Below are 26385 nucleotides of genomic sequence, written 5' to 3' on the forward strand. Positions count from 1 at the left end.
CTGAGCTCAGAACCACTGCACTCCCCTTTCCACATCTGCTGCCTGCAGCCTCTCTGCCCACTGTAAGCAGGAATGTCTGGAACAGCAAGAGGCCACACAGGTGGTGGCTGCAGCAGGTGAGGAGTGACTGTGGTTTCGATCAGGCAAGAGCAACGCTCCCTGGAGGAGAGCATCCTCTGATGTGCGCGCAGCTGCCTGGCCCGCCCTGCTTTATGGAGCCACACTGGGAACCTGGGCTGCAGCCAAATTTCTCCTGACATGGGGCTGTCCTAACTGGAGCCCTGGGAAGAGAAAGCTGCCTGGTATGTCCACTGTGGTGTGTAGAGGTGACTGGGTGAACACCTGGCTGTTGCTGGCATCAGGAGGGCTGTGTTCGAGCATAGGGGTCCTGCTGATCACAGGGAAAAACTTGGTAAAATTTGGGAACAGCAGCCAGCAGTCCCCCGCCAGGACTGACTGCATCCCCTGGCTCCATAATTACCTGAGCAAAACAAGGGCTGCATGAACATGAGAGGGGAGTGCACAGAGCTGCAGGTGGGACCCACAGCCTCAGCGGCAGCCAGCACCCTCCACCCTGGCTTTGTGCTGATTTGCATCCTCCTCCCTCCATCCACACACTCTCCATCCCAAACACACAGCTTGTCCACCTGCCTGCCCTGCAACCACAAAGCTCTGCTCTTGCTAGGTCTGGTCCTGGGCTGCGCATGGCCTGGACCTCCCAGGTCACTTACGGACCTCACAAAATATGAAAAAAAAAAAAAAAAAGGTTTATCCTGCTTTCCAGGAGAAAATGGGGTTGCGCTTGCTTTGGATGTATTTTGGCCTCCCTGGGCTGCAGCTGGAACTCAGTCTGGCAGTAGGATGCTTTAGCCTCATCATAAGATGCTGAAAATTACTGTTTGCTCTCACTCAGTAGCTGCAGATGTCCTGTTAATGCCCTTATCTTCCACCTACAGACCAAGGCAGGGACATTACCCACCTCACTGGGTGAGCGGTGGGGGAGATGAAGCTGCCTCTGCTCCCCACATCTGCACAAGCTTCATCACACCAGAGTGGGGCCACAGCTAACCCAGCACCCAAGGCAGCACGTCTTGGCACTGGCAGGTTTGGAGATGCGATTGGAAGGAAATCCTGTTCTGTTTCCTCAGATCCTATACAAAAACCTCCCTCTTTCTGGCCTCAACTCCAGCCTTGTGCTGGTGACACCACAGAGTGCTGCCTGACATGGTGCTACCTGGCATCCCTCTGCAAATGGCTTGACCAAAGCAGCCTGTGGCTGCAAATGCAGCGGGGAGCCTGCTTGGTGCAACAAGCAGGGATTATAGCATTCCTCTCTATCCCTACCTTTCTATCACAGACTTTCTCCTTTCCCCCTATTCTATTCTGCCTTTTCTTCTCTGCTGGGGACTAAATTTGGGATGCTTGGAAGGGTTTGAGGCCAACCTGCTGAGCCTGCCAGCAGCAGTAGGACTGGCTGACCCAGCAAGCAGGTGGGCAAGTTGCTGACTTGGCCACAAGAGTGTTTGATGCCTTTTTTTATTTGCTGATGTACAATATGAGAGCAGCAACTTATGCATTGGGCAATGCATGGCTGGGCTGGGAAGGAAGCGCCAAGCGGTGCTTTGGGTAAAAGGCACCGAGTGGTGGGCAATCGGTCGGGTCTTCAGGATGTGTCCTGGGCACTGAAGGGTTTGTGTTTCGTATTTCAGGGCCTCAGCTGTACAAGTGAAGGGAAACGGGGCCAGAGCAGGGGCTGAGCAGGTCCTGGCTACACTGGGCAAGCGGTAGGCTGCTCCTGGTGCAGTTTTGGCCCGAAGCTGCATCCTGCCTGGAAATGCTGGGCATGGCTGAATCAGCTCGGCATCAGCTACTGCTCAGCATTTAAACTCCTTGACTTTAATTCAGTAAATGTAAAGCTATCCATATTTAATTGCAAAACATTGGGAGCGTGCAGACACTCTGCATACAGGAACTTGTATAATAAATAGTTTCTCTCCTCCACAGGCCCTTGTCTTGCACTGCCACCACATACGCTGTGGAGGGTCCATCCTCTGTATGGATTCAGCTGGGCATTGGGGTCCAAGGACTATCAGAGACCTCATAGCACCTGCCAGACAGCCAAATTGGCAGAAACCCTCAAGGGGCTGCCACCAGCAGACCCATTTTCCCACAAGCCCCATCCTCTCTGCCTGTGCTTTTAACTGAACAATGACATTTGCTTGGCAGCCCTAAAGTTTGTTTTAAATAGACACTCCTTGAATAAGACCTACAAAAATACCTTCACCATCCTGCTGCGGAGCATGAAACCACAGCAAAGAGGAACCATCGACTTTTAAAAAAAAATTATAAAAAAAATCACACTTCTGCCTGCCTGTTTCAGCCTCCCGCTGTTGTTAGTGCTACCACACATTGCGCTGAGCGAAGAGCAACTGGAGGGAAGGGGCAATGCCTGCGGGTGGGTTAGCTCCAGATCTGCAGTCCCCAGGCCCAGCGCAGCTCTGTGGCCACCTTCCCTCGCTGCTCTTGTGGGGCTTTCATACAGCCCCAGGGGAGAGAAAAACATTTGTTTTAAAAACAGGAAAATGTGATTGTAAAACCACAACAATGGGCTGGGGAAGGAGCCGGAGCAGCTCCGAATTTAGCTTTCGAAACAGTTGACTAAATGTTTCTGTAGCAAACCCTGCCCTTGGCCCCACGCTGCACGCCCTCTCCCGACTCCAGGAGCACATGCAGTAACTCTGTGGCTTCATCGTTCCCCTTATAGCCGGGTGCCAAATCCGCAGCACCTCCAATTTCAGCAAGGCACAGCCCAACTTATACAGGAGTTTCTATAAACTTCTGCCTTTTTAACATAGCCTTAAAAGCAACTCCGATGTGGCAGTCACATGAAAGCCCATTGTACGTATATGTCGACCCCTATGTGCTTTTCCTTGCCTTTTTCACAGAAAGGGGTCGTCTAAGTTTATGGCAGTTTGCAAATGTCACCACCTGAGTGACTGGAAATTATTTCCCTTTAAAATGTCCAGAGGGTTTGTATCCAGATAAAGGAATAACAGCCAGCAAAACCGTGTTTTCCTAAACACCGGGAGAATGAACAAAAGCCTCTGACGTGCTCCGGGCAGTGCTCTGAGCTGCTGGGCACACTGGCATCAGAGGCTGTAACCCCCCAGTTATGGCACAACCTCCTTGACCACCGGTCCAGAGTCCACCCTGGGTCCACACTGCCAGCCTGTCTTGCACCTACAGCAAAAAATGTGTTCTCCTACCCTCAGGGTGGGTTTGGAGACCACCCAAGCATCCTGCGTTCTAAAGGTTTAAGCATGAACTTGCCCAAGGGTTAAAGCCAGCTGGAAAAGGTTCAGGGTATCACCTTTTGGGGTCCTGCCCTTCCCACCTCCCCTGGCCCCTGCCGCAAGGCTGGGGCCAGAGGGTTCCCCAGCAGAGAGGGGGTTTGGGTGGCTCACAGGTCTCTGCAAGTAGCTTTTCCTCTCCAAACCTTTCAGGTGTATAAAGCAGATCTTTGACTAGGAGGGCACAAAAAAGACAGCTGCACCTCATATTAAAGCTCCTCAGAGCCTGCCTGGGCACAGGAATCATCCAAGTTTACTTAAACCTGGCAGCAACTGCTAAAAAAGAAATGGCAGCTTCTTAACCTGACCTGGGCAGTTGTGACTTTCTCATTAAGCCAGTTAGAAAAGGAAAACATTCATCTGAATCTAGCAGCTTCCCATAGGCTGGCTGATAGAAAAAACAACGGAACCGACCTAGGAGGGCAACTTTCCGTGGGCACCGTATCAGTCACACAAGTGAAAAACAACATGTGAAATCCCTGGGCAGAGCAGGTACAGTTCATCTCCAAAATAGCCCAAATGACTCATGCCCTAGAAAAGCTGTTCCCCTCTATTGACTTGAAGTGACGCTCAGGTGAAGACATCTAAAGGTAGGTGAGATGAATTCATGCCTTCAGGGAAGTCCCACTGGCAAATCTACATGCTTGGCTCCACCAAAGTCTAGCACAACTCTGAAGGCACAAGGACAGACCCTGGCTTTTGGCAGGCCTTGAAGAAGGGTGGTAAAACCTCAGAGTAGGTCAGTAAAGATTCAGATTTTGTATGTCCTGCTGTGTAATGAGACACTGTATGCATCCAGGGGCAGGTTATAGGATGAATGAACTGCAATCAGAGGTATTTGCCAGGAGCAACAGTGCAATATAATTCTGCTTTTCAGTGCAGAAGGACCTTATTCAACAGCAGAGCAAGATCCACTTGGGGATAAACAGATTTCTGTGAGAAATAAAGAACATTTAAGGGATGTTATAATCCACCCAGGGCTAAGGTACTTTCTCCATCAGTTCAATAGCTTGAATCAATACCTGCTTGCTTATTAATGCCCACCCAAGTGCTGCCATCCTGGGATAGGAAATACTGGGAGGCCGGATTAGGCTACAGAAGGAAGACCGGTATGTTTTAAAGCTTTGTGACAGCAACTGTGTTGTCCCCTTCCTGGACAGGATCTACCTGAACAGCCAGAGAGCTCTCTCCAGACTTAGCAAAGCAGCTGCGCCACCAGGCTAGGCAGGTCTGCAGGGGAAAGTGGATACCTGCCTTTCTATTCAAAATTGCTCAGAAAACACACAGAAATGAACAACTGTGCTAGCAAATCTTTCCATCCACCAAGCTATGACCTCAGCTCCCAGCCTTCCTGCCAAGGCTGGTGCTGATTCACCAGTGAACATGTCGGCAGCACAAACAGGCAACGTGAAACAGATTGTATAATGCTCAGAGTCTGCTGAGAGAGACACACTGAGAAAGCCAGGATCTGGACACCCTGATGGCCAGTGAGGTGCGTGGGAGAAGGACTTGCCAGCTGCTGCCAGCAGATGTGTTGAGATGTGAGAGCATAAGCAGCAAAGTTCCTACTATGGCGGGAAGAGTTGTTACAGGATCACAGCACAATTCAAGTTGGGAGGGACTTCTGGAGATCTAGTTCAACCACCTGCTTGAAACACGGACAGCTGAGATCAGAGTAGGTTGCTTGGGGCTTTGGTTTCGAAAGGCTCAAGGATGGAGCCTGCACCACCTATTCCAATGCTTGACTGTCAGCACAGGGAAAAAGTTTCTCTTCACATCCAGCCAGAACCTCTGTTATTTCAATTCATGCTCATTTCTCCTCCTGCCATGCAGCGTGATGAAGAGCCTGGCTGCAGCCACACGGCTCAGGTACCCAGAGCATCACCAACTACAACTAACACCAGGTCACTCCCTGTAGCATAACCTAATCTGAGGATCTGAAAGCATCTTCCGAAAGCAGGTCAGGTGCCTCACCCGCAGGACCCAAGGCAGACACAGTGCCACCAAGCGGACACAGACACGTGTACAGATGCCATCGCAGTTTGCTTGGAAACGTCCAGAGCTCACGGTCCACGTGGATGTGAAGTGCCTGATCCAAAATTAATTTGGTGAGGCAAATAAACCCAGTGGCTCCTGACAGCCTGGAGCTGCTTTCACTCAACGAGTCCACCTTCTGAAGTCAGTCTGGCACCAGCTCTCCTCCTCTTCTCCCCTCCAGCCCCACAGATCTGACAGCAAAACTTTTGTCAATGCCTCAGCACCTCCGAAAGCCACAGAGAAGCCCAAATTGGCTTCTGACAATTGCTGAACGAGCACGTTCAGAGTGCTAAAGATGACAACCAAAGCAGCAAATATACTAAGTTGTGAGGATGAAAATGTCTAAAACCCCTGGGCAAGGATATGCCCAAAGGCTGCTGAGCAACCATCTCCTACCCACAGCTTGGCCAGTCCTGGTGGTTTCTGCTTTTAACTTGCCCAAAAGTCTCTTGTGAGGGAGACTATCGAGAAGAACAGCTCAGGCTGGTCAACACAGCACTGCTGGTGAGCCTCCTGCATCACAAGCTCCCCGGGGCCACCACGAGTGGGGCTGAGATGGCAGCCACACCAGCAAGCAGCCTTGCTGCAGAAGTGGCCAGACTTCCAAGTGAAGGGGAGTTTTGGTCTCAGGCTGAGGTCATGTTCCCATTTCGTGCTTGGCAGTGCTGCTGACAGCCTTTCCATGGTCCCCCAGCCCTCTGGGAGCCATGGCAGACAGGCCAGGGCTGCTGGGGACTCCCCAGCCAGCTCATAGCCTGCTCCAGGCTGCCTCCTCTGCTCAGCCCTCCCTTCTTCCAGGACAAGTCCATGTCACTGCTGTCCCGAAGGAGACATTCTCTGCTGTGACATTGCTCAAAGCTGCTTCCAGCACTGGTAGAAAGTGAGTGCAAAGGGAAAACCTGTGAGTGTGGGGACATCCCTTATGGCTTGGGTTTCCTCCTGGAGCTGGGACATGGGCCAGCCATGGTAGGAACAGGAAGGATTTCTGGGTGCAACGACACAAAATGCTCTGAAGGTGCCAGTAAAACCCCCTTGTGATGGCATAGGATGGAGGCAGATGCTACCAGAGCCAAGGAGTGCAAGCTGGGATGTATAGATGAGCATCCTAGCACTGCTCATACCACAGGTCACAGAAATCCCAAGAGAGTGAGGGGACAACCCAAGACACAAATGTCCCCCAGCCAGGGTGGTGGCAGGGAGGGTGGCCAAGAGACGGCCAAGGCTGCTCTACAGCAGATGGCAGGGACCCAAACCTGCCTCTGGCCAGCTCCCTTCCTCTCAGAGAGTTTCCAGGACAGACTTTAACACCTTGCTGGCCAAGCCATTGCTTTGGTTGTGGTTGATGGCATCTTTGAAATGGAGCTAATAATGCTGGCGGGTTTTTATCTTACAAGGGAGGTAAAATAAAGTTGGAGGGAGGAGGCTGTGGGAGAAGCATCACAGCCAGATGCCTATGAATTTTTCTTGGGACAGACAACAGCTGGATCCCACCAAAAAGCTCCTCATCATTCACACCAGCCTCTTCAAGGGCCACCCTCCTTTACGGGACAAAACAGTAAGGTGTCAGCCCAGCTTGGAGTTACTCACCTTGGCAGCAGCTCCTGGGTTGCCTACGCACTCTTCCCACTGCTGCTGCCCACACCCTGACCACTTTGTAGCCTCTTCAGCTTTGACTCAGGGTCTGTTTCCACTCCACCTCCTCTTGGAGAAGTGAAGGTTTCTCTTCCTCTCCTATAGAGCTATCCCAAAAACAAGGAGCAGAAAATCCTTCCCATGCAGGCTCCCATTTCCAAAACACCCTGGATTTTCTCTCCTGACCTTCTCCACTGCAGTTGTTCATATCCACAATGGATATGAACTTTTCCAATAGAGCTATTTTTAAAACCCAATGCTTATACAATGAAGCTATCTAGTCTGAGGTTTCACTGAGCAACGTTTCAGCACATGAAAAGGTCCCCGTTTCATGGGTCCTGCCCTCGTGTGAGCTGTGAACACGATGCTTGACAAGTTTTAAGGCTTTCTTTTAATAACTGTAACCTCATCATCCCCATGACCGTGTGATTACTCATCCTTCAGTTTCAAAGTAATCGGCTGGAAATCATCCTGTTTTGGTTTAAAAAAAAAAACAAACAAAAACCCCAGCCAAACAACAACAACAAAAAAAAAAACCAGACATGTGGCTCATTCTTTGCCATTGCTACAGGGTTTGGTTCTGCCTGCCATTGCAGGGTGAGGAGCTGGGTTCGCCATTGGGGCTTTTTCTAAACACCAAGACAAATTTATCTAAAACCATCATATCCTTATTTCTCAGGAAACACTGAGAAAGACCAGGTGAACATGGTCTGGGCATAAAGTTCTGAAATTGCTGCCAAAGGAGATTTTATTTGTCGAATCTGTATCTTTCCATGTTTTCTTTGCCCAATGTCAGCTCAAGCTCTAAGCTCATGCTTCAGCCCTAGAAGGGCATTCTCTGACACACAGGATATCAGCCCATCAAGAAACAGTAAAAGAGGCTTTTTACCCTTTTCATCCTACCAGTAGGGATCCTTCAGGTTTTTGATAAAGAGCTCACAAACACCCATGGTAAGAATGAACCCATCTGTGTCATCTAAGCCTTAACCGCCAGGCTTCCTGACTTCACTTCTATTAAATAAAGTGGTTTTAATAACGTTGAGTACCACAACCTAGCCACTGTGCATGGCTGTGCCTTCAATAGATCCGCAAATTGACCTTCTTCAGCATGCAGAATAGGTAAATTCTCTTTTTTTAGGTATTTTCACTCATTGTCATCAGTTGATGGTATTTGCAGTTTTCCTCCCTGTGAGGAAGCAGCTCTGCCACGGGTGCCTGCCCTCTCTCCTGCTGTGTGAAGCCTTCCTGGCTGCTTCTTATCAACAACCTATTTGCATCACAGTCCCATCTCTGGAGTTTTTACCTTTTTCCTCATTTTTCTCATCTTGGGCTGTCACAGACCAGTCGCTCAGTGACACTGCCTCAGTTCCTCACCAAAGCCCAAGACCCAGCATGGTCCTTCTTGTTCCCACTCAGAATTTTACGGCTTGAATCAAGACACCTGCCCAAGATTTCTTCCCACAAGTTCTCATCTTTGGTCCCCGTTATGGGCTGGCCATGAACTACAGTTCACAAGTCCTCCAAAATTGCCTGTTGGATGCAGCACAATCAAAACAGTTATAAATGCTGCATGAGAGCCTCTTTACTTTGTTACCTGAAAATAGTATTCTTCAAGTTTCAGTCCTTCTAGGACTGCATTGTTATCCAAGGGCTTGCACCAGCATCTGAGAACTCAAGTACAGCCTTAAAAAAAAAGCTTATGACCTCTAACACAGAAAGATTTTTAAGCAGCTGTCTTTTGCTTATTTTGTACCCTGCAGTGCTCCTTGAAGTCTTCAATTACCCTGGAGCATCCTCAGCAGCTTGCAGAACTTTGGCACTTGCCTTGCAAACATCTCTAGCTGCTTTCCTCACTGAGTTCCTTCCCTCTCTCCTGCAAAGAATCATTTGGCCTCAGTGTTGCAGATAGGGAACAAAGGCAATCCCAAACCAGAGCTCATAACTGATGAAGCTTCAATACAAGAGGAAAGCAACAGGGGAAAGAGTGGATGAAAGAGAGGGTCTGCTGAAACTTTCTCCTGCTCCTTGCTAAGCAACTGTAACTGACTCTGATTTGCACCAATTGTTGACCATGATCAGGTGGTGTCTCCGGCTGTAAAGAACAGCCCTGAAGCTGCTTGCTTGGCCTGGAAGTAATTGTAGAAACCCTGGGATTGAAAGCTTTCCTGCTGCATGAGGTCTACAAAGTTCCTCCAGTTTCTTTCCACTTCTCAACACATCCCATCATGTGTAGGGGTCAATTTTCTGTAGTGCTGTGTGTCCCCACCCCACCAAGCCAGGAGACAAGGTGCTTGAAACAGAGCTGTTGTACTGCAAAGGTCAACCATCCAGAAGTCATGTTGGATGCCTAGAGATCATGAGATTTAGCTTTAAGGGTCCTGATACTTTAAAAGTGCTAGCTCTTCCAGTTTGTGTCCCTGTTTCTGAAACTTCTAGGGCACCCTGCACATGTGCTCAGCTTTCTCTACAGCCCAGAAACAAAGCCAGTTGATTTTAGTTGGAAATTCCCAGGTTGGGGTGTGGGAGCATAACACCAGTTCCAGCACTTTTGAGGTAGGACAAAACTCAAGTTCTTCTATCTCAGCTTCCCTCCTAACTGTGGTGTCATGACCTGCATGTTTCTATCCTGATGCAATTTCTTAAACTGTTTACAGAAGGAGAGTAAGGAAATACTAGGGGGTGGCAAGAGAATAGAGCTGTAATACCTGTCTTGGGGTGAAGAAAGTGGAGAGATGCTCCCCATGTCCTGGCTCCAGTCACTTGGTCCAGGCCAGGGCTCTGCAAGGAGAATACTGGTGTATGGAGAAACAGTTGTTAATTTAATGCAAGCAAATGCTGCAGCTAATTGTGTATGGTCATTGTTTAGCACCACAGAGCCGGAGTCTCAGGGTCACCCATGTCCAATAAAGCCATCCATGCTGTGGGTCATATGGCAAGACAGTGTCCACAACGCAGCGCACACAGGAGTGTCTTGAGAAGCAGCAATGAGAACTTCATGCTTTGAAGGTGAAAACCTGTAACTAACTGAGCATCTAGCCTGGAAGTGGACAGCAACTCTGGTGTAAGACAACTGCAAGAGCCAGTGCTGCTTTCTACCACGTTACACCTAAGGCAATGCTTTTCTCACCTGAAAAACGGGCGCTATCCCCACCTGCTAGGAGATGGTAAACAGCTGGATTTGATGATCTCAAAGGTCTTTCCCAACTTAAATGATTCTAGAATTGTCATGTACTATATGGTGAGCAACGGATGGTGAACATGAGCAAGAGCTACCTACCCTGTCAGCCATTCCCTTCCTGGCTGATGTCCACCAAAAGATCTTCTGTATTAAGCCCTTTACTATGGCACATGCATCACAGCATCTCTCAGCTACTTAAAACACAAGAAGCTGTACCAGGTGAGGGGATGGAGATGCTGAGCTAGGGCTATCCAGGCAAGAGCAGTCAGGAATAACACAGCAGGCACCAAACAAAAATGGGTCTACTGGACTAAAAATCCCTGACTCCCTGCGTGCTCTTGGGCAGGGTATGGTCTGGGTCACAACGTGCTGGAGCTATGAACACAGCACATACCAACTGTGTTTCCTGATAAATGCTACCCAGGCTCTTGAGCAGGCTGGCAGCTCGCTTGGCAGTAAACAAGATACAAACGCAAGCTTTAACAACTGATGGGATCCTCTTCTTCTCTGTACCTCACCATTCAGTCCCCTCCACCCCTGCATCTCCTCATCCTCCTGAGCAGCTCAGGCCAGGGGATGCCTAAAACCAGCCATGCAGCAATGCTGGCAATCACAGCAGCATGACAGGTGTTTAGCAAAGCGCAGAGGATAAAGAAAGCCCAAAGACACATTTAAACACAAAAGATGGGTTGGACGAGAGTAGCCCAGAGATTATGAGAGTACCTTTGCTGTCAGTGCTCATCTGCCCAGTCAGAGCTGCCTGCTGCCCCTTAGGTTTCCGTCTCTTTTTTGCCCCACTGCATGTGACAGTCCCCAGGCAGAGCAGCTCTTTAGTGTGGTCTGCACTGTATGTGGTGAGGAGCCTGAGCCCTGCTCTACAGCTTTCTTCTCAATGCAGTTTCTATGCTTGGTTTCAGAATGACAACCTCTGATGCTGTGCTGCCTCGGGCAGCGGCTGACTCTCGCACAAGTGGGTTTATCTTGCATCCTTTCATTTTACTCTCACACCCAGCTGGGGGCCAACCAGTTTCAAAATAAAATGAAGCTGCCAGAAGCTCTTGGGACTCTACCAACCTTTCGCAAACATTTTGAGCCGTCGCAGAAAATGGCCTGTTTCCATGAATGCTCCCACTGGCATAATGGGTCACCTGGGGATTCCCGGACAATGAATATCCCTGGAGCAGATGCAGCAAGATGCCCAGTTTCATATCTGGGTGGTGTGGGGAGACTAAAATTGGAGCAGCTTCGGAGCCACCCACACTCACCCAGAAACGGAAAAATCCCTCCCTTAGAGAATTTACAACCGAAAGCTCAGATTTCCAAATGGCAGCAGACGCCCACACAAACGAAGGGCCGGTCCCAGTTAAGAAGATGAAAAGAGAAAGGACATGCTGTCCCCCCAATTCTGCAAGTAGGGCAAGCCAATGGTCAAGCAAAAGGGGCTTGCTCAAGGGCACCGGGGGAGTCTATAACAAAAGCAGGAATTGCCCCAGCTCTCTGTTTGGCATCTCAGAGCACCGATACCGTCCTCCCTGTGCGTGGCAGCCTGTCCCTCCAGTGCAGTATTTATTGTAAGCTGGCTGTTTCTGCAGTCATCCCTGCCAGGCCACGGCTCTGCTTTTGTGCTGGTCGAGAGCAGATGGAGCAGCCTGATCCTCCACTGAGCAAATGAAGCTTTTTACATGGGCGACTGTTGATGGGAAGGCCTGGAGGTATTGCTGCTGCTGTAGCAGCAAGACAGCCCGCGGCAGGACTCCAAGAAGGGGGCTAAGAAGAAGAAGGCGAGTTCACAAACTATCATCATTTAAAATAACTGGAGGCAGAGAACCTGGACCAGTTCTTCTGCTGGGAAGGACACCACAGCTCAGACAATGTAGCAGTGCCTTTTCCCCACCACGCTGGTGGAAATTAGTTTTCTCCCTGTAATTGTCCTTCTGTTCACAAATCGCTAATGTGTACTTTTAATCTAAATAACTTTTATTTTGGGTTAAAATTAGGAGAGAGCCCAAGTGAAGTTTCCATGAGGCAGAAGACTTGTCTCTCTCCCCTGCCATGAAATGAATTGACTTCCAATAAGCTCTTACCTAGGAAGGACCATGGGACTGGAAGTGGTTCCCAGGGCCGTTAACTCCAGGGCCAGCATATACGTGAACTAAGTAACCTGGTGCAAAATTGTCCAGAGCAGTCCACTCCCCACATCCCCACTTCTGAAGTATTGCCCACTGTGGTATTTATTACTTCAGGGCAAAAGTCACCAACTAACTATACCTTGGTACATGAAGAGACTATGAGCCTCTGTTATTTTTGGAGGGGTACAACTAGCAACAAAAAGTGGCCAGCCCCCTGGGTAAAGTTCAGAAAGACCCAAATCCAACACTCTCACGAGTAAGATATATAATTTTCTTTCCCTTTATATCATTAAGGTATCAGGCATGCGAGAGGTGGATAAAAGAGTACGTTCCCCAACAGAAAAAGTTTTTAAGAAATATAGGGTCAAATTATCTTGTTATGCAATACCCCTGCAACTTATAAAATCTAAAGCTGCAAGACATAAATCAACCACTAACTGCCTGGTGTTAAAGGGAAACTTCCTCTCATAGCAACTTATTGCGTAAGCGCCTTTTAGCAGGAGCTCCTATCTTCTGAAATCTCTGTAAGAGGTTTGTTGGACTACAGGGTTGTTGGGTTAGTCTTTATGATCCTTTCTGTGCCCTTTTGCTCTGGTCCATCTTACTGTCCCTTCCAGTGAGCATCAGGGAGGAGGCGCAAAGCCAGCAGCTCCCTGCTTCATGCTAGGGCTATTGCAACGCACGGCTCAGCTCAAGGTGAGGTTAATCCCACCACCATGGATGGCGTCCCCATTTTCTCAGCCCTAAGGACCAGGGATTTTAGCACCTTCCCCTTCCCTAGCTCTGACTCAGGTCCTGGAAAATTTCGTAAGTGATTAGCGAGTACTGTAGACTCTTTTTCACGTGAAATCTGTTCCTGCCAGCGGCTTTGTTGGTGCTGTTCTGAAGGTTGTCTGCAAAAGGCTCTCAGGCTGGGCACTTGCTTACCCTGGGGATGCAAGTTGGAAACCACAGCAGGACCCTGCTCAGATACACACAGCAGCATTACTGAGAGCACCCTGCAGCTGCTACCGCTCCACCATTCACGGAGAGCTGAGTGGTGCCACAGGGCTGGTCCCCCCCAGCTGTTGTGAGCGTTTGCTGTAAAAACCCCTGTGAGTCTGAGCAGGGGGTCCCAGTGAGACACATGTTCCCAGTACAGAATTGCATGAGAAGCAGCAGCCCATGCCACTCCTCGAGGCTGTTCAGCATCCCCCAGAGCTGGCTGTGATGACACATACCCACCCAGCTGCTGGACACCAGCTCCAGGTCCAGAGCTGGCCAGCAAAGTCTCCATCCTTGCAGAGGATGTTCCTGCTTCAGTTCCCATCATCCACAGCTTTCCCCAAGCCCATCAGTAGACTAAGTCGATTTCCACCAGCCATTTCTGGCTGAGACTTGTTTTATTTATATTTTAACCCTTGCTTTACTTTCCCCTTGCACTAAAAAAAAAACAGAAACAAAGAGAAATCACTGCAAGTGACAGCCACCAGCCTTTGTAGCACCACGTTATGCCAGAAAACCCCCATGGGGGCAGGGAAAGTGGTGATTACAGTGCCCTTCTACCCGCTGCTCCCCCCATGCCATGAGATACATGAGAGCTTGGCTCCAGGGCTAGTATTAACGTGCTGTTTGTTTGGTGACTGTTCTGCTACAGTTATTTTTAGCCAGTGACGCCTTGGGTATTTCGCTTCAGGATGTCCGGTCTGAGCCTCTTTCTGGGAATCCCATGTTCTCTAATTGTAAACAGCCCCATTCAATTGCTTGCAATCGCAAGAGGCCCTGGCTTATGCAGCGGGGCTGTCAGGTGTGAGTCAAACAGGAAGCCACTGCTGCACAGGCAAGCGAGGTATTAGCCATGAAAAAGTGCCCCTGATTATCTCACAGGACCTGGCCTTGCAGCCTACCGCTGGCCAAGCTGATTCACCTGGCTGCTGTGAGGCTTGGGGGTTTGGGATGCTGCCTGCGCTGGGGTTTGGCTCTGCACCTCCCTCACATCAAGGTTTATTTGGAGGCTGTGTATTGCCTGTGCCACCCCCTGTGAAAATGAGGGTTTTGGTAATTTTGAGGCCCCAGCTGCTGGTTTTGAAAATATCGTCACCGTGGGAAAAGGGCTCTGGAGCATTGGAAACCTCTTTGCGTGCGAATGCATCGCTTCAGGGACACCAAGGCATCAGGGTCTGGAAGGTGCTGGGAGGCTCTGGGTGTCTGGGATGGTACTTGGGAGATGTGGGGACACACGAGAGGAAAGCTGCAGCTGGAGGGGGTGGTGGTTTCAGTCCTCTCTCTCTCCCCATGAGACACTACATCACACCAACCTCAGAAACCCTGCAACCAGGTGATTTGGTCTTTTGCTAAAGGCAGCAGCACTCTGCTGGCCTGTGGACACAATAACCAGCCTGGGGTGACTCAAATGCATGGCCCATGCTTCTCAGCACCGTGGCAGAGGCTGCAGGCAAGCCTCCATCACCCTCAGGAAAGCTGGCACCAGACAGAGGGCAACACAGGGTCAGTGTGACCAAGATGAGCCTGTAACCCCGTGAAAACACGGGTCAGTGCCTTGATGACTGTCAAGAGATGGCAGAAAGGCAAGGGATGTAAAGACAGCGTCACTGGATGGTGCACTTCAACAGAGGTTCCAAAAGTGCTTCATTCCCAGTGGCACCAGTCAGCCCGCCCCACTAGCAGGCCCCCAGCACGTGGGCTGGAAACATGGGTCTCACTGGATTTCCCTTTCAGCAAACAGCTGTGACACTGTGCAGCTCCCCGGGACAAAGCAGCTATCCTCCCTTTACAGCCGCTACAAAGGTCCCAAATGTTACCAATATAAGATCAGATGCAAGCGCTCTGTTTATTCCATTAGTGGTTTATCCCTACTTTCCTCCCCCTTATGTTTGGGAGCCCAGGAAAAACTTGCAACAGCGGTTTTGTTCATACAACCAGATTTTACCAGTGCTTGTTCAGCTGAAAGAACCTGAGACCCCTCCAGCATTTCCAGACCATGAACTTTGCTACCTGCAAACCCCCCTGCGCACAGGACCCCAATTGCCTGGGGAGCAAAACCCTCAGGGACAGCAAAATACTTGCGCTTCTCTAAAATCTAGGGATTACGGAGCTTAAGTTTTGTGACCTGCACATCAGAAGCAAATTGTATGGACACGGTAGAAAAGCTGGGGAGATGCCTGGCTGGCCCTGTGAGGCACAGTTGCATCCCAGGCGGCTGGGATGCCAGTGGCAGCCGGAGACTTGCAGCCACGAGGATCCCGCTCAGGATACCCATGCTCCACTGCCATCCTTATTGCTCACTCCTCCCGTGCTCCCCCTCTTTGTGAGCTAAGAATATGAGCCGGAACTGAGCCAGCTTAGAAAAGAACTCTTTCACGGCTGAGGCATGATGGTTAATGGCAGAGAGCAATGTTTTCAAAAGGGGCTGAGGGCAGGATACTGTAAAGTATCTAAATCTGGTAGGAACATGAGTCATACCGAGCATCCACAGGGATGCAGCTTCTAAGGCACCTCAGCAAATAGAAAAAGTTCCCCAGAATGGCCCATGCACGGCCATGTGCACAGTTGTGCCCATCTCTTATCTGACTCATTTCAGTGTCTGAGGGGAAACCCTGGCACTGATAAACAGCTCTCCACTCCCTGCCTCCGAATTTACTAACTGAAATCTGGAGTCTATTTTTAACCCCAAAACACCCACTGCAAGTGGGGGTAGCCAGCAGCACGGCACGGCAGGTCAGCCGGCACCATTGGTTTGGGACTGCGTCACTGCCAGCCCCACTTCTGAGTCTGAGCTGGCTCGTGCTGCTGTTTACTGGGGTAATTTGACTGTGGCATTGGCAAGTTAACAGGCAAAGTGAGACTAAAACAAGTCACACAGGCACTTTCCATGCTCAGTGGCGGTACCGTGCCCCCAGATGGGGTATGCAAAACTGAAAGGCTCCAACTTTTTATTTTCCAGCACCTCCCTCAAACAAGGGTACGGTATAACCTGCTCAGCAGTGTTGTTTTCTGAGGGGCTGGTTCGAGACGGCAACATAGCAGAGGGGCAAGAGAGATGGAAAAAAACCTCCAGGTTTGAGATGAGGTTGCACTACAAGGTGGAAACCAGATTCAGGCCATGCTGCTCTTGGAGAGTCACTTTCTTCTTATTTACTTCCCTCACGCTCAGCGCTGCAGTGTACAGGGGCACACATCAAACGCAACAACCAGGACTAACGCAAGCACGCACGGTGGCTGTAGGATGCAGCAAGGTGAAATGACAAGACCTCAACGCTCTTCGGGTCTCAGACCCTGATATTACAGCTTGTCCACCCAGAGATGCTCAGCCCCTCTGTCTGGAAACAGCAAGAGAAGCAGCATTTTCATTTCCCAGCCAAAGCAGGAAGGGCAGGGGCAAGACAAACTGTGTCAAAGCCCAAGCTGCTGCAGAGCCGTTACACACAAGGTGACGCACACCCGAGCCTGGGTGATGATGTGAAGGCTGGCCCTGCTGTTAATTTGGAAGGGAAGTTGAAGACAGGGCTGGTTGGCAAAGCCATCAGCTGCTTCAGGTGTTCACAGGAGCTTTTTATGCTCCTTCTGCATGGAGGGAGAGGAACCACCCTGGCTTTGTGGTCAGGGCAGGACACCTCATGCTTTCCCTTGCTTGGTTTTGGAGAAGTCAGGAATAAGGTTTCCAGCCCTCTCTCAGGGAAACACCTCTACTCCCAAACATTGCAGGAGGGAGGAGAGAGTCTGGTTGCAATTCCTGCCTAAACAAAGGCTGCCTTTTACAGCTGCGTCCCGTCCTTTCCATGGGATGACACCTGATGTTTCCTTTCTGAAGGCCTCACACTGTCTGCAAGGTCTTTGGTAATCATTGATTCTGGATTAGCTTTTTCTGGCTTTAGGAAAACTTCTGTGGCCAACATGCCCAAACACCTTTGCTCTTCTCCCTGTACATCACAGCTGCCCCAAAGGCAGTGCGAGCGAGCCTGCAGCTCACGTTTGGTCACCTCCGACTGCTCCACATGGCCAGGAGCCCCTATGGACCGTTTTCTCCTATTTTCTGCCTCTGCCCAGATCCTCGTGCAGATGCTCGGCCTTCTCCTCGGGGCCTCAGCTTAAATGCTTCAGGTTCTCTCTCCTCCAGGGCATTTCAGACCAAAGCATAAAGCTCAGCAGCCCAGAAATAACTTAGGAGGCATAAATCAGCCTTGCAACCCCAAGAAAGAGGTCCCCATTTCCCCAGTGGAGACACTACTGGGGAGTCACACGCCAGGCAGCCCATGACAAGGGTGGGCTGTGCGCCTGTCCCTGGGCTGCAGTTCCTGCTCCATTGCAGAGATGTACTATAAAACCTTCATTTCCTGACACACATGGGATGAGGCCAAGGGGTCATGTTTTGGACAACCTGGCTTTTCCATGGTAACCAGCAATGATGTCACTGATGTGCAATGATCGGAAGGGGCCTGGGGAATGAAGAGCTCTCAAGGAACGAGGTCGGAGAGGAGGCTGAGACAGTGGGGGGCATACTCACAGCGGGCGGGGGCCACATGAGAGCAGCTAGGGCAATGTTTTCCTTGGATGGCCCTGAGCACAAACTGTGGCCAAGCTGCTTGGGGACTGGAGCCTGGTGCAGTGGCTGTAGCAGAGACCATCCTGCCCTCTCCTCCTCCTCCAGCTCCAATCCCTCTGTGCGTCTTCTCAGCATTTCATCCCCCTGCAGCCAAAGGGGCCCAGCCAGCTGCTCTTGCACAACACTGGCTAAAACCTCCAACCATCTTCTCTCTCTGTGCATGGGCATTTGCAGGATTAATCCCTCCCACCCTTTGCCTTGGGGCCTGTGAGATGCTCTGTTCTCCCTTCTCCTGCCATTTCTCTCCCTGCTTTGTTCCTACAGCTGCTCTTCTTCCCATCACAAATTCCCTCCCTGCAGGGGAGCCCCTTTACAACATCAAGATAATTAAAAACTCGGACAGACAAGTACATGCGGCACCGACGGTCAGCATCTGTTGCCATGGGGCGGTTTGAAAGCTCTCATGCAGCAGTGTCCGCCTGTCTGTCCAGGCTTCCTGTGATTGCAGCCATCTGATACTGCAGTGCCTCACCTCTGGTTATTGTGCTGCAGCGAGGCCCTGTCTGGGTTAGCTCATAGATACTACCAGGATAAACACACTGAGCAGAAACATCCCTGTGTGTGCAAAGCTGCCAAGGAACCGCTGTTCTGCCTGTTTGTGATATGACAGAAAGGCCTAAGCATCTCTTTTCCACCCCAGAAACACCTATGCAGGTGTGAAGCATCGGCTCAAACCCTGTCCCTCACTCATCTCTGATGGGGCTGACCTATACGTGCAGTTGTAACCCAGGAGGGAGCAAGGCTGGCAGAGTATGGCGGATGAAACATGAGCAGCCTGCACTTACAAAGGAGCTGGGAAACACCATCCATTTCAGCCACAGTGAGCAGAGACAGAGTACAGTAATCTATCACAGATTTAATTGGCAATTGACAATAAAACTTTCACCTGCTGTGTCCTCAGAGCATTCATCTGCCTGAAGGTCCTTCTAGCGCAGCAAGCAAACAAGCATCCAAACCTGGCAGCTTTGACTCAGGCCTCTAACTCCTTGCTCATGTGCTGAGTCTTTATGTGAGACTGGGCATGTGGTTTAAATGACCTGCTACACATACACCTTCCTTGGCAGTAAATGAAATAGTGTCCCGTAAAAAAAAAAACAGCAACAAACAACCCCAAAAAATTCTTTACAAGGCACACATCAACAAAACACCAGTCAGTGACTGGTGAGCCTCACGAAGAAATCGGGTGCTTGTAGAGGTCCCCAAAAGCACAAGGCAGATACGTTTCCACTGCCTGTGGTAACGCATAGCTATTGTCAAATAACTGTCAAAACCAAAGGTGTTCAGTAGCAGGAGGGCTTGGCAGCAGCGTGAAGACAGCACAGCAACTGTCTTCCCTACATTTTGGACCTCACTAAAAGATTTCATCCTAAATAGAACCATTTTCAGCAAATAGCATCATCCAGCACACTCAGCCTGCTGCATGTTGACTCAGGGCTGTCTCTATACATTCTTCCTACAGATACACAATGCCATCAGCGCCACTTGCAGGGGGGAAGGCGGGGGGAACAAACAAAAAAAAAAAAACAACAACATAAAAGACCTTCCAAAAATGTTGCATGAAAAGTGAACACTCAGCAGAGCAAGGTTTCCTGCACAGTGAGAGTTGGCCAGTGAACGAACAGGAAATCACTGCTTCCTGCCTGCAGAGGAAGCGCCTATCTAATGCCTGTGATCAAAAACAAACAGCACTTCAATTAAACAAACAAAGGACCTAAAACTTCAACAGCTCGCAGCCTGGGTCAGCTCCAGTGGTAGTGAAATGCGTCCAAAAATAAAAGGCTTGTAACCTTGCAAAAGGCCCTCATCCTCTTCCCCTTGCAGTGACGCTGCTCACACTGCATGTGCAGAAAGCAGAAGGGATTGGGCAACCTCCTGGCCACGTCCCTGGGTGGGTGCTGCCATCCCAGGAACCAGCTGCCCCAGGGACGCAGAAGAGGTGGCCTCCAGCGATCAATGTCCCAGACTCTTGGGTTTGGTGAAGGCCCACTGCTGACAGCCAGAGCTACATCTGACCTCAGCCCCACACATCCCCAGTGCCTGATACTGCAGGCAAGGCAGGAATCCCAACCTCTCCAGCCTTATGGCTCTGAAGAAGAGTTTGAGAAGCATTTGCACAAGGACAGCCCTCCGCAGATGGGAGCCGACCTCACTTCTCCCGCAGCCTTAGGGGCTGTTTAAATCGATAAGCTGGCAGATAGCACCTTCTTCCTGCCCAAGACCCATCTCAGATGCCTGTGACTTTGTGTGGCCTTAAGCCAGGTCCCTGAGTCCAGTCTCCACTTTGCTTGTCTCAGTTTAAGTTCCACATATAGGAATGTTTCCTTTCCAATCTGCTACAGAGGATTTTTTTTTTTCCTAATGCAAATTCACTTGTCTTAAATATAATGAATTCAGGAAATGGAAAGAGGGATCCTTTCCTATTACATCTGGGCAAGGCAGGATTTATAGTCCCTGGGCTATAAATCATTCCTAGGAGTCACAGAGCAATATGATCTTGAGCCTCCCATAATTTCAGGTTTTCACCCCCAGTAAAGGGGCCGCCAAGAGGATGCCGAGAGCTGCAAAACACCTAGGAATCTCACAGTGTTATTCCAGCTTGCTGAAAACTTTCTGGACAAATCACAGCAAAGAGTTTGATCCGAAAAATCAGCAGGATTCAACAGCCAGGTCCTCCCCATCCCGGTGTGTGCTGTCAGTGCTCAGATAAGCCTCTGTGCCAGGGGCAGCAGACTGCTGCAGTATTTATCAAGTGAGTTACAGAGTCTTGGTCATTCATTTGGTGAGATCCAAACTGAACATGTGCTGTTTGCCAGATTTGAGGTACAGGCACAAAGGGATGGCAGAAATAGTTTTGCTCCTAACCCAAAGCCTCAGGACGTCTCCAACTCAAAATCCATCTCTGGAAAGCCTATATTCCCTTCAAAGTTATGCTGCCCCCAGAACCCAGAACACACCCCTTCCTCCCCCGTGAGACTGCCTGCCTGCTTACAGGTCATCCAGCCTTGTGTCCGTCCACCCAGTCTGCTGTCTGTCCAGCCAGCCCAGGGTCCTTCAGGCTGAGCCCTGAAGCTCCAGCTTTACTCATTCTGCACATGCCCTATGCTCTGGGCTTTTCCAAAGCCAGGCTGGCTGGAAAAACTGCTTGCCCAGCATGAAAGCAAGCACAGAAAAAAAGAAACAAAAAGGCTGGGGTTGTCCCAGGACTTTGTGTTTGAAAGGGAGCACTTTTCTCTGTCTTGCTGAGCATGCTTGAAAACGTGGTGAGAAATACGGTTCAAGAACAAAAGATGGTGAGCAGTTACCAGGGAGGAGCAGGCTAGTGTGAAAAAGGAAGGCTAAAGCAGGCTGAACGGCAGTGTTACCTGTCTCCTAGCTTGCTGAGGACCAGCAGAAGCCACAGACTAACAGACTAGGGTTGCAGCAGCACTGGAGGGACCTGCTGATCTTAGAGAGGCTCCATCTCCTATTCCACCCTCCTTTTCAGGGGTGCAAGCTGCAGCACCTTGAGTCCCGACATACCTGCTCTGCTGCAGTTTTTTTTGTAGGTTTGCACCAAAGCTCAGGATGGGTTTTACAGACCTGCACGCATCCACCAGGCAGGGCACAAAGCAAAGCACAATGATATTTTCCCTGTGGTACATTTTGCAGTTAAAAGATGCCAAAACAACAGCAAAGTAGGTCTAACTACAGGCTGAATAGTAACTATTCCAGACTCACCAATAGCCCTTCAATGGCCTTTGACAACAAATTTCCAGTATGAGGGAATGTGTGTGGCCACCACACAAATCCCCATTATTTAGCAGTTTGTCTGGTGATATTATAGCCATCACGTGCAGCCATCACAAAATGCTAAATGCTTGCAGCTCCAGCAGGAATTTTTCTGCCTCATCCGTCTGGTTTGTTTGGGGAAAAAAAAAAATTTACCTGTTTCCTGGCATTATAGCTGCTCACTGGTTTTATTTGCTTTTAAAGTAAACTTCCTGATGAATTAACCAAGCCCGATTAATACATTCTTAAAGTGCATCTTCCTGACAATGCAAACACAATGCATGGCTGTGTCTGTCCAGGAGAGATACCAAGGGGCAAGGGACACTGGAAATAAGGTCAAAGCAGGGTACTTGTCACTTCCGATCCCTGTGCACCGTGAGGGTGGACAAACATGTTGTATCACCTCAGTTCCAATTTACCAACTGTTCCAGGTGGCCATTTCTAAGGGCTTTATCCCAATTTCCCTTCCATGTGTGACAGCCCCCCACTGAGCAACCCCAAGCTCAGCTTCACCAAGGAAACAGGGCCATAACGCCAGGACAATGAATGCCAAAATCTCTTGTAGCCCAACAAGATACCAAGAATCTACATCAAGTGGAACAAGTGTCTACAGAGCAGCACTGCCATCCCACTGGTCCCTCCCACCTTTGCCCAGTCTGCTCACTTGCCTGCTGGTGTGACACGAGCTGTAAGAGGGAATGGCTGGGGCAGGGTGCAGCACTGGTGAGGGCAGTCATCACCATGCCTTGCCAGAACATCCCAGCAGGGACAATACAAAGAGGGCCAAGCACCAGGCCACAGTCTGAACACAGAGCTCCTTTGCTGAAGGCATGGCCTCTCCAGGCATTTGCACTCCAAATGCTCTCATCCAAGTCTTTTAAACAATGTCTGGTCCTTCGTACTGTGAAATTGCAGCCCTGGCCTAGCAGATAAAAGGGTTGCTGATGTTGTTCCATCCCTTGCTGGAAAATACACGCAACATCCCTGGAAAGCTGATTGCTAATATGGAACTGCTGGTCAATTTCCTCATTGTGTAAATGCCAAGAACACAGATGAGCTCCTGGAGGCTGCTATGGAGGGGACTATGGGCACAGAGGTGGGTAAGACTGTCAGTGGCAGAAGTGGCAGTAAAGTTCTCATCTCCTCCTGAAAACCAAGAGAACACAATTATGCCTCTGAAAGCTCAATTAAATCTGGAAGTTTCATCAACATTAACACATCAGTTCCTGCTCGAAAAATGCCAGTCCCAGACAGTAGCGCAACAACTTTGGAGGTTTCCTCCTGCCACAGACATGAGATCTGTTCAATATCAAGTCTGAACATGCTCATTTTGCCTCCCTTATTCTGCTACTTTAAAGCCCAGTTTTATCCAACTCCTTCAGCTTAATAGGATTTAAGGTGAACGTGACTGCTTCCCTTGTGTTGATAGGCTCTGATCCCCCCTGGAGCAGAGTAATCCTACTCACGTTCACATAGCCCAGTGTACGCTGCTAAGCCATCTCTACCCACAATGCCTAGTCCATTTTCAGAGACATCGGAGTGCTGCCCAAAGTTGCAGGATTTAGTGGAGGTCTGTCTAGACTAGAAATGTGATTTTATGGAGAGAAGAACTCAAGTGTATCTAGCCTACTCTGACTTTCCACGTAACAGACGACGCTGGCTCTCTAGATGACTTCTGCACAAGCCACAAGTTCTGCAGGTCTCCTAGAAAACTTCCAGTCACGTTTTGAACAGCTTATGTGTTGCAGAACACAGGATGACTTTTAGGTTGTTTATAGCATAAGAACATACCATGCTCCAATGGCTACCTGAACCGATGCAGGACTAAGACGGTCTTAGTAATGCTTTGATGAGTAATAAAATTTGCTTTATACCTTTTTCGATCATTCCCTGTTTATAAGGCCAAGCTCATGTTTGGGGTTTTGTTTTATCAACTGCCATATTACACCAGAAATAGCACCAGTAGGTTTCTTCTTTCAAATCCTCCGATACCATCTTCAAGGCATTGCTTCCTAAAATAGAGCTCCCCATTGCGAACATGCCCTACATCTACACTAAGCAGCATCAACATTCCTATTTTCCAAAAAATTAACTCCGGCGAGATTAAAACATACTAAGGACAGAGTTGCCTAGGTATCACACTGGGCCTTATGGGAGGAATGAGACATGTCCTGATTACCCAGAGTGGTGGCCAAATCCTATCCAGGGTTGGTTTCCTAGAATAGATCCAGCAGTCACCATCTGACCTACTTTCTCTGCTCTCAGCTGTAGTCTTCCAGTGTTTTCTAACACAAAACCACATTGTTTGCACTTGCCCAGGTTTACTTTGTTTATCAAGATTTCTCTCCAATCAACGGTCTTTCCTCTGTTTTTCCTGTCTTTTCCATGTATAAGCCATTGGCTGCTTCTAAAACCCCTACCAGGAGGATTCAACTTATCCAGATTACAAGTTCACATCAAATATATACTTTTAGCCAAGATGGACAGCCCTCAGAACAGCCACCTCTTCTCCTCTGCCTGCAAAGGGAGCCAAGGCTGATCAACTCACCTGTGCTTGTTCACCTTAACTTGCATCAATTCCACCTGACTAGCTTGTACATGGGATGGAGGGCATCAATAAAGCCATTGGAAACCTTCCTAATTGGAGTTATCCCAGACTTTTTCCTTTTTCAGGGCAGAAGAGAGAAATTTGGGAAACTCACCTGTAACAAAGCTTTTAGGAGAATTTCTTACCTGAGGATCAGTCACTATGGCACAGAGGCTTGCTATGGACTTTCAGGGACCAATCTTTTCCATGCCCTATCCCAAGGGGCTCAGATACCCTGTGGTGTTTCCTAGGCTTACGTGCTGTTTCCTATGAATGTTATTTCAGTGCAGACAGTGGACACTGGAGACAGATGGAGATGAGGAAGAGAAACTCAAAGCGGGGTTTACTGAGACATGGGGGCCATTAGACAACAGCATATGGGCTGTATTTAGTTGCATGCAATCGTCTCCCCAACCTGGGAGTCATTCCATTTCATGTCATCTTTGGCAGTGAAGCCGTAAGGACTTCCCACCAAGGCCATTTGATCCCACCAGCATGTCACAGTTCATGGCCCCTCTCAGCAGCAGCACTACTATCTCTCGTGGTGTTGTATTCTTAACCAGATCAGTGAACTAACCTTGAGCAGCTGAGGTTAAAAATAAACCCATATGGCCTAGTTTAACCACACTGCAATCACACAAGTTCAATGGCAGAAGTGAAGGGGCAGCTGAGAGATGGGAAAAGTGGCAGAACTGGTGGAGTACCTTCCCTCCAAAAAGCAGCTTCTGCTGCATCTCACTACTTTTCCCTCCTTTGCTTTTTCAGGCTTTAGTGGTTACCAGTCTAAGGAACATGCCACAACACAGCAACATCTCTCTTAAGCATGCAGTGTTTCCCATTTGCCAAAGAACACCTAGTACCACAGTCCTCAGGTCGTATTTTGCTGCAGGTTCCTGTATCACCATGCAGCCCACATGCATCACCATCAGTTTTCCCCCAGTTCCCCTAAATAACATAAAGGTAGGAAACACACTGCAAGTTATTCAGTAAATAGAGGAGCCAATACAAATGAGAGAAGGGATTTTTTTTGACCTCAGACATCCTTCAGAGCCACAATCCCTGCTCCTTTGTTCCCACTGTCACCTAGGCACTGCAAGCAAAATAAGGTTGCATTAATGGTGGAGTGACAGGACACCAGCGAGTACATGAGAGCATGTGAGAGCTCAGGGAGTGCAAACACCGTGAAAGGAAGGTTTCATGAGATGAGTGTATTTTAGCTGTTTGCAAAGGCCTGCCAGAGAGAGCAGGAACACAGAGCTGTTCTGGTGCACAGAACAGAGCAAGCGTCCTGGGAAGCTGCTCTGGAGGAGGAGTGGCAGGTTCATAACGTGCTTTTTTGCAGCATGCAACCCCTTGGGAAGATCTTAGGGATTCATCTGGGATGGGCCTTGTCTCTCACAGTCTCCCGTGTGAATCGCTTATTTTCTGGGGATGGTAAGACTGGGGCTCCATATTAGAAGTTGCACATTAGGCAGCAGCTCCGCCACTTGTCCTGACTTCCCTTAATTAACATACATCACACTGCTGCTGAGACATCCTGCATTTTGCCTCCTGCTTTTTGTGCATGGTGACTCAGGTGAAAGTAGATTCCAAATAACGGTCTTTACAATGACAACAGGCACTGCACCTCTGCCTGCTTTCCGTGCTCCCAAGCATGGACCACAGCAAGCCCTGACAGCCGATCTCTGCTTCGGACGTGGCGGCTACAACTCGGCGACCCCCTGTGCAGAAAGTCCCCTGTGTTCCAGCCCACCTCTCTTCTCCATGTTAAAAACGGACTGGAAAATTCCTACGAGGATATCGTAGGCAAGAGAGCAGAAATGCCAGACACCAGCAGGAAAATCTGCAGCATCCACACAAGGCAGCGCTCGCCTCCGAACCCAAGCACCCCGGACTGTGGAGGTGTCTCCCACCTGGTGCCTTTCCAAGCTCCTCTTTCAGCTTCGCCCCTGGATTACACAGCCCCAGAGCTGCGGGGGAAGACCTCCCTCCCACAACCCAGCGCAGAGTCACATCCGATCGAATCATACTTGGTTTTCTATGCCTTTGAGATCAGGATTCCTCCCACCTTGCCGAGTGCCAGGTTTTGGCAAGTCTCACAA

At 49.5% G+C, this 26385-nt stretch overlaps 1 protein-coding gene across 4 annotated transcripts in view; it reads right to left on the minus strand.

The window, feature by feature from the left end:
* Positions 1–26385, minus strand: part of HDAC7 (histone deacetylase 7) — a 91390-nt gene that overhangs the window by 64578 nt on the left and 427 nt on the right. For 2 of the 4 annotated variants that reach the window (XM_040581093.1, XM_040581088.1), the window contains exon 2: positions 9725–9811. The exons of the other annotated variants lie outside the window; for them this stretch is intronic. In XM_040581093.1, coding sequence (XP_040437027.1) covers positions 9725–9811 — 87 coding nt within the window. The remainder of the gene's footprint in view (positions 1–9724; positions 9812–26385) is intronic. 4 annotated transcript variants of the gene reach the window in all.

The sequence above is a fragment of the Falco naumanni genome (genome assembly GCF_017639655.2).
Source record: "Falco naumanni isolate bFalNau1 chromosome 20 unlocalized genomic scaffold, bFalNau1.pat SUPER_20_unloc_1, whole genome shotgun sequence".
Taxonomy (NCBI): domain Eukaryota; kingdom Metazoa; phylum Chordata; class Aves; order Falconiformes; family Falconidae; genus Falco; species Falco naumanni.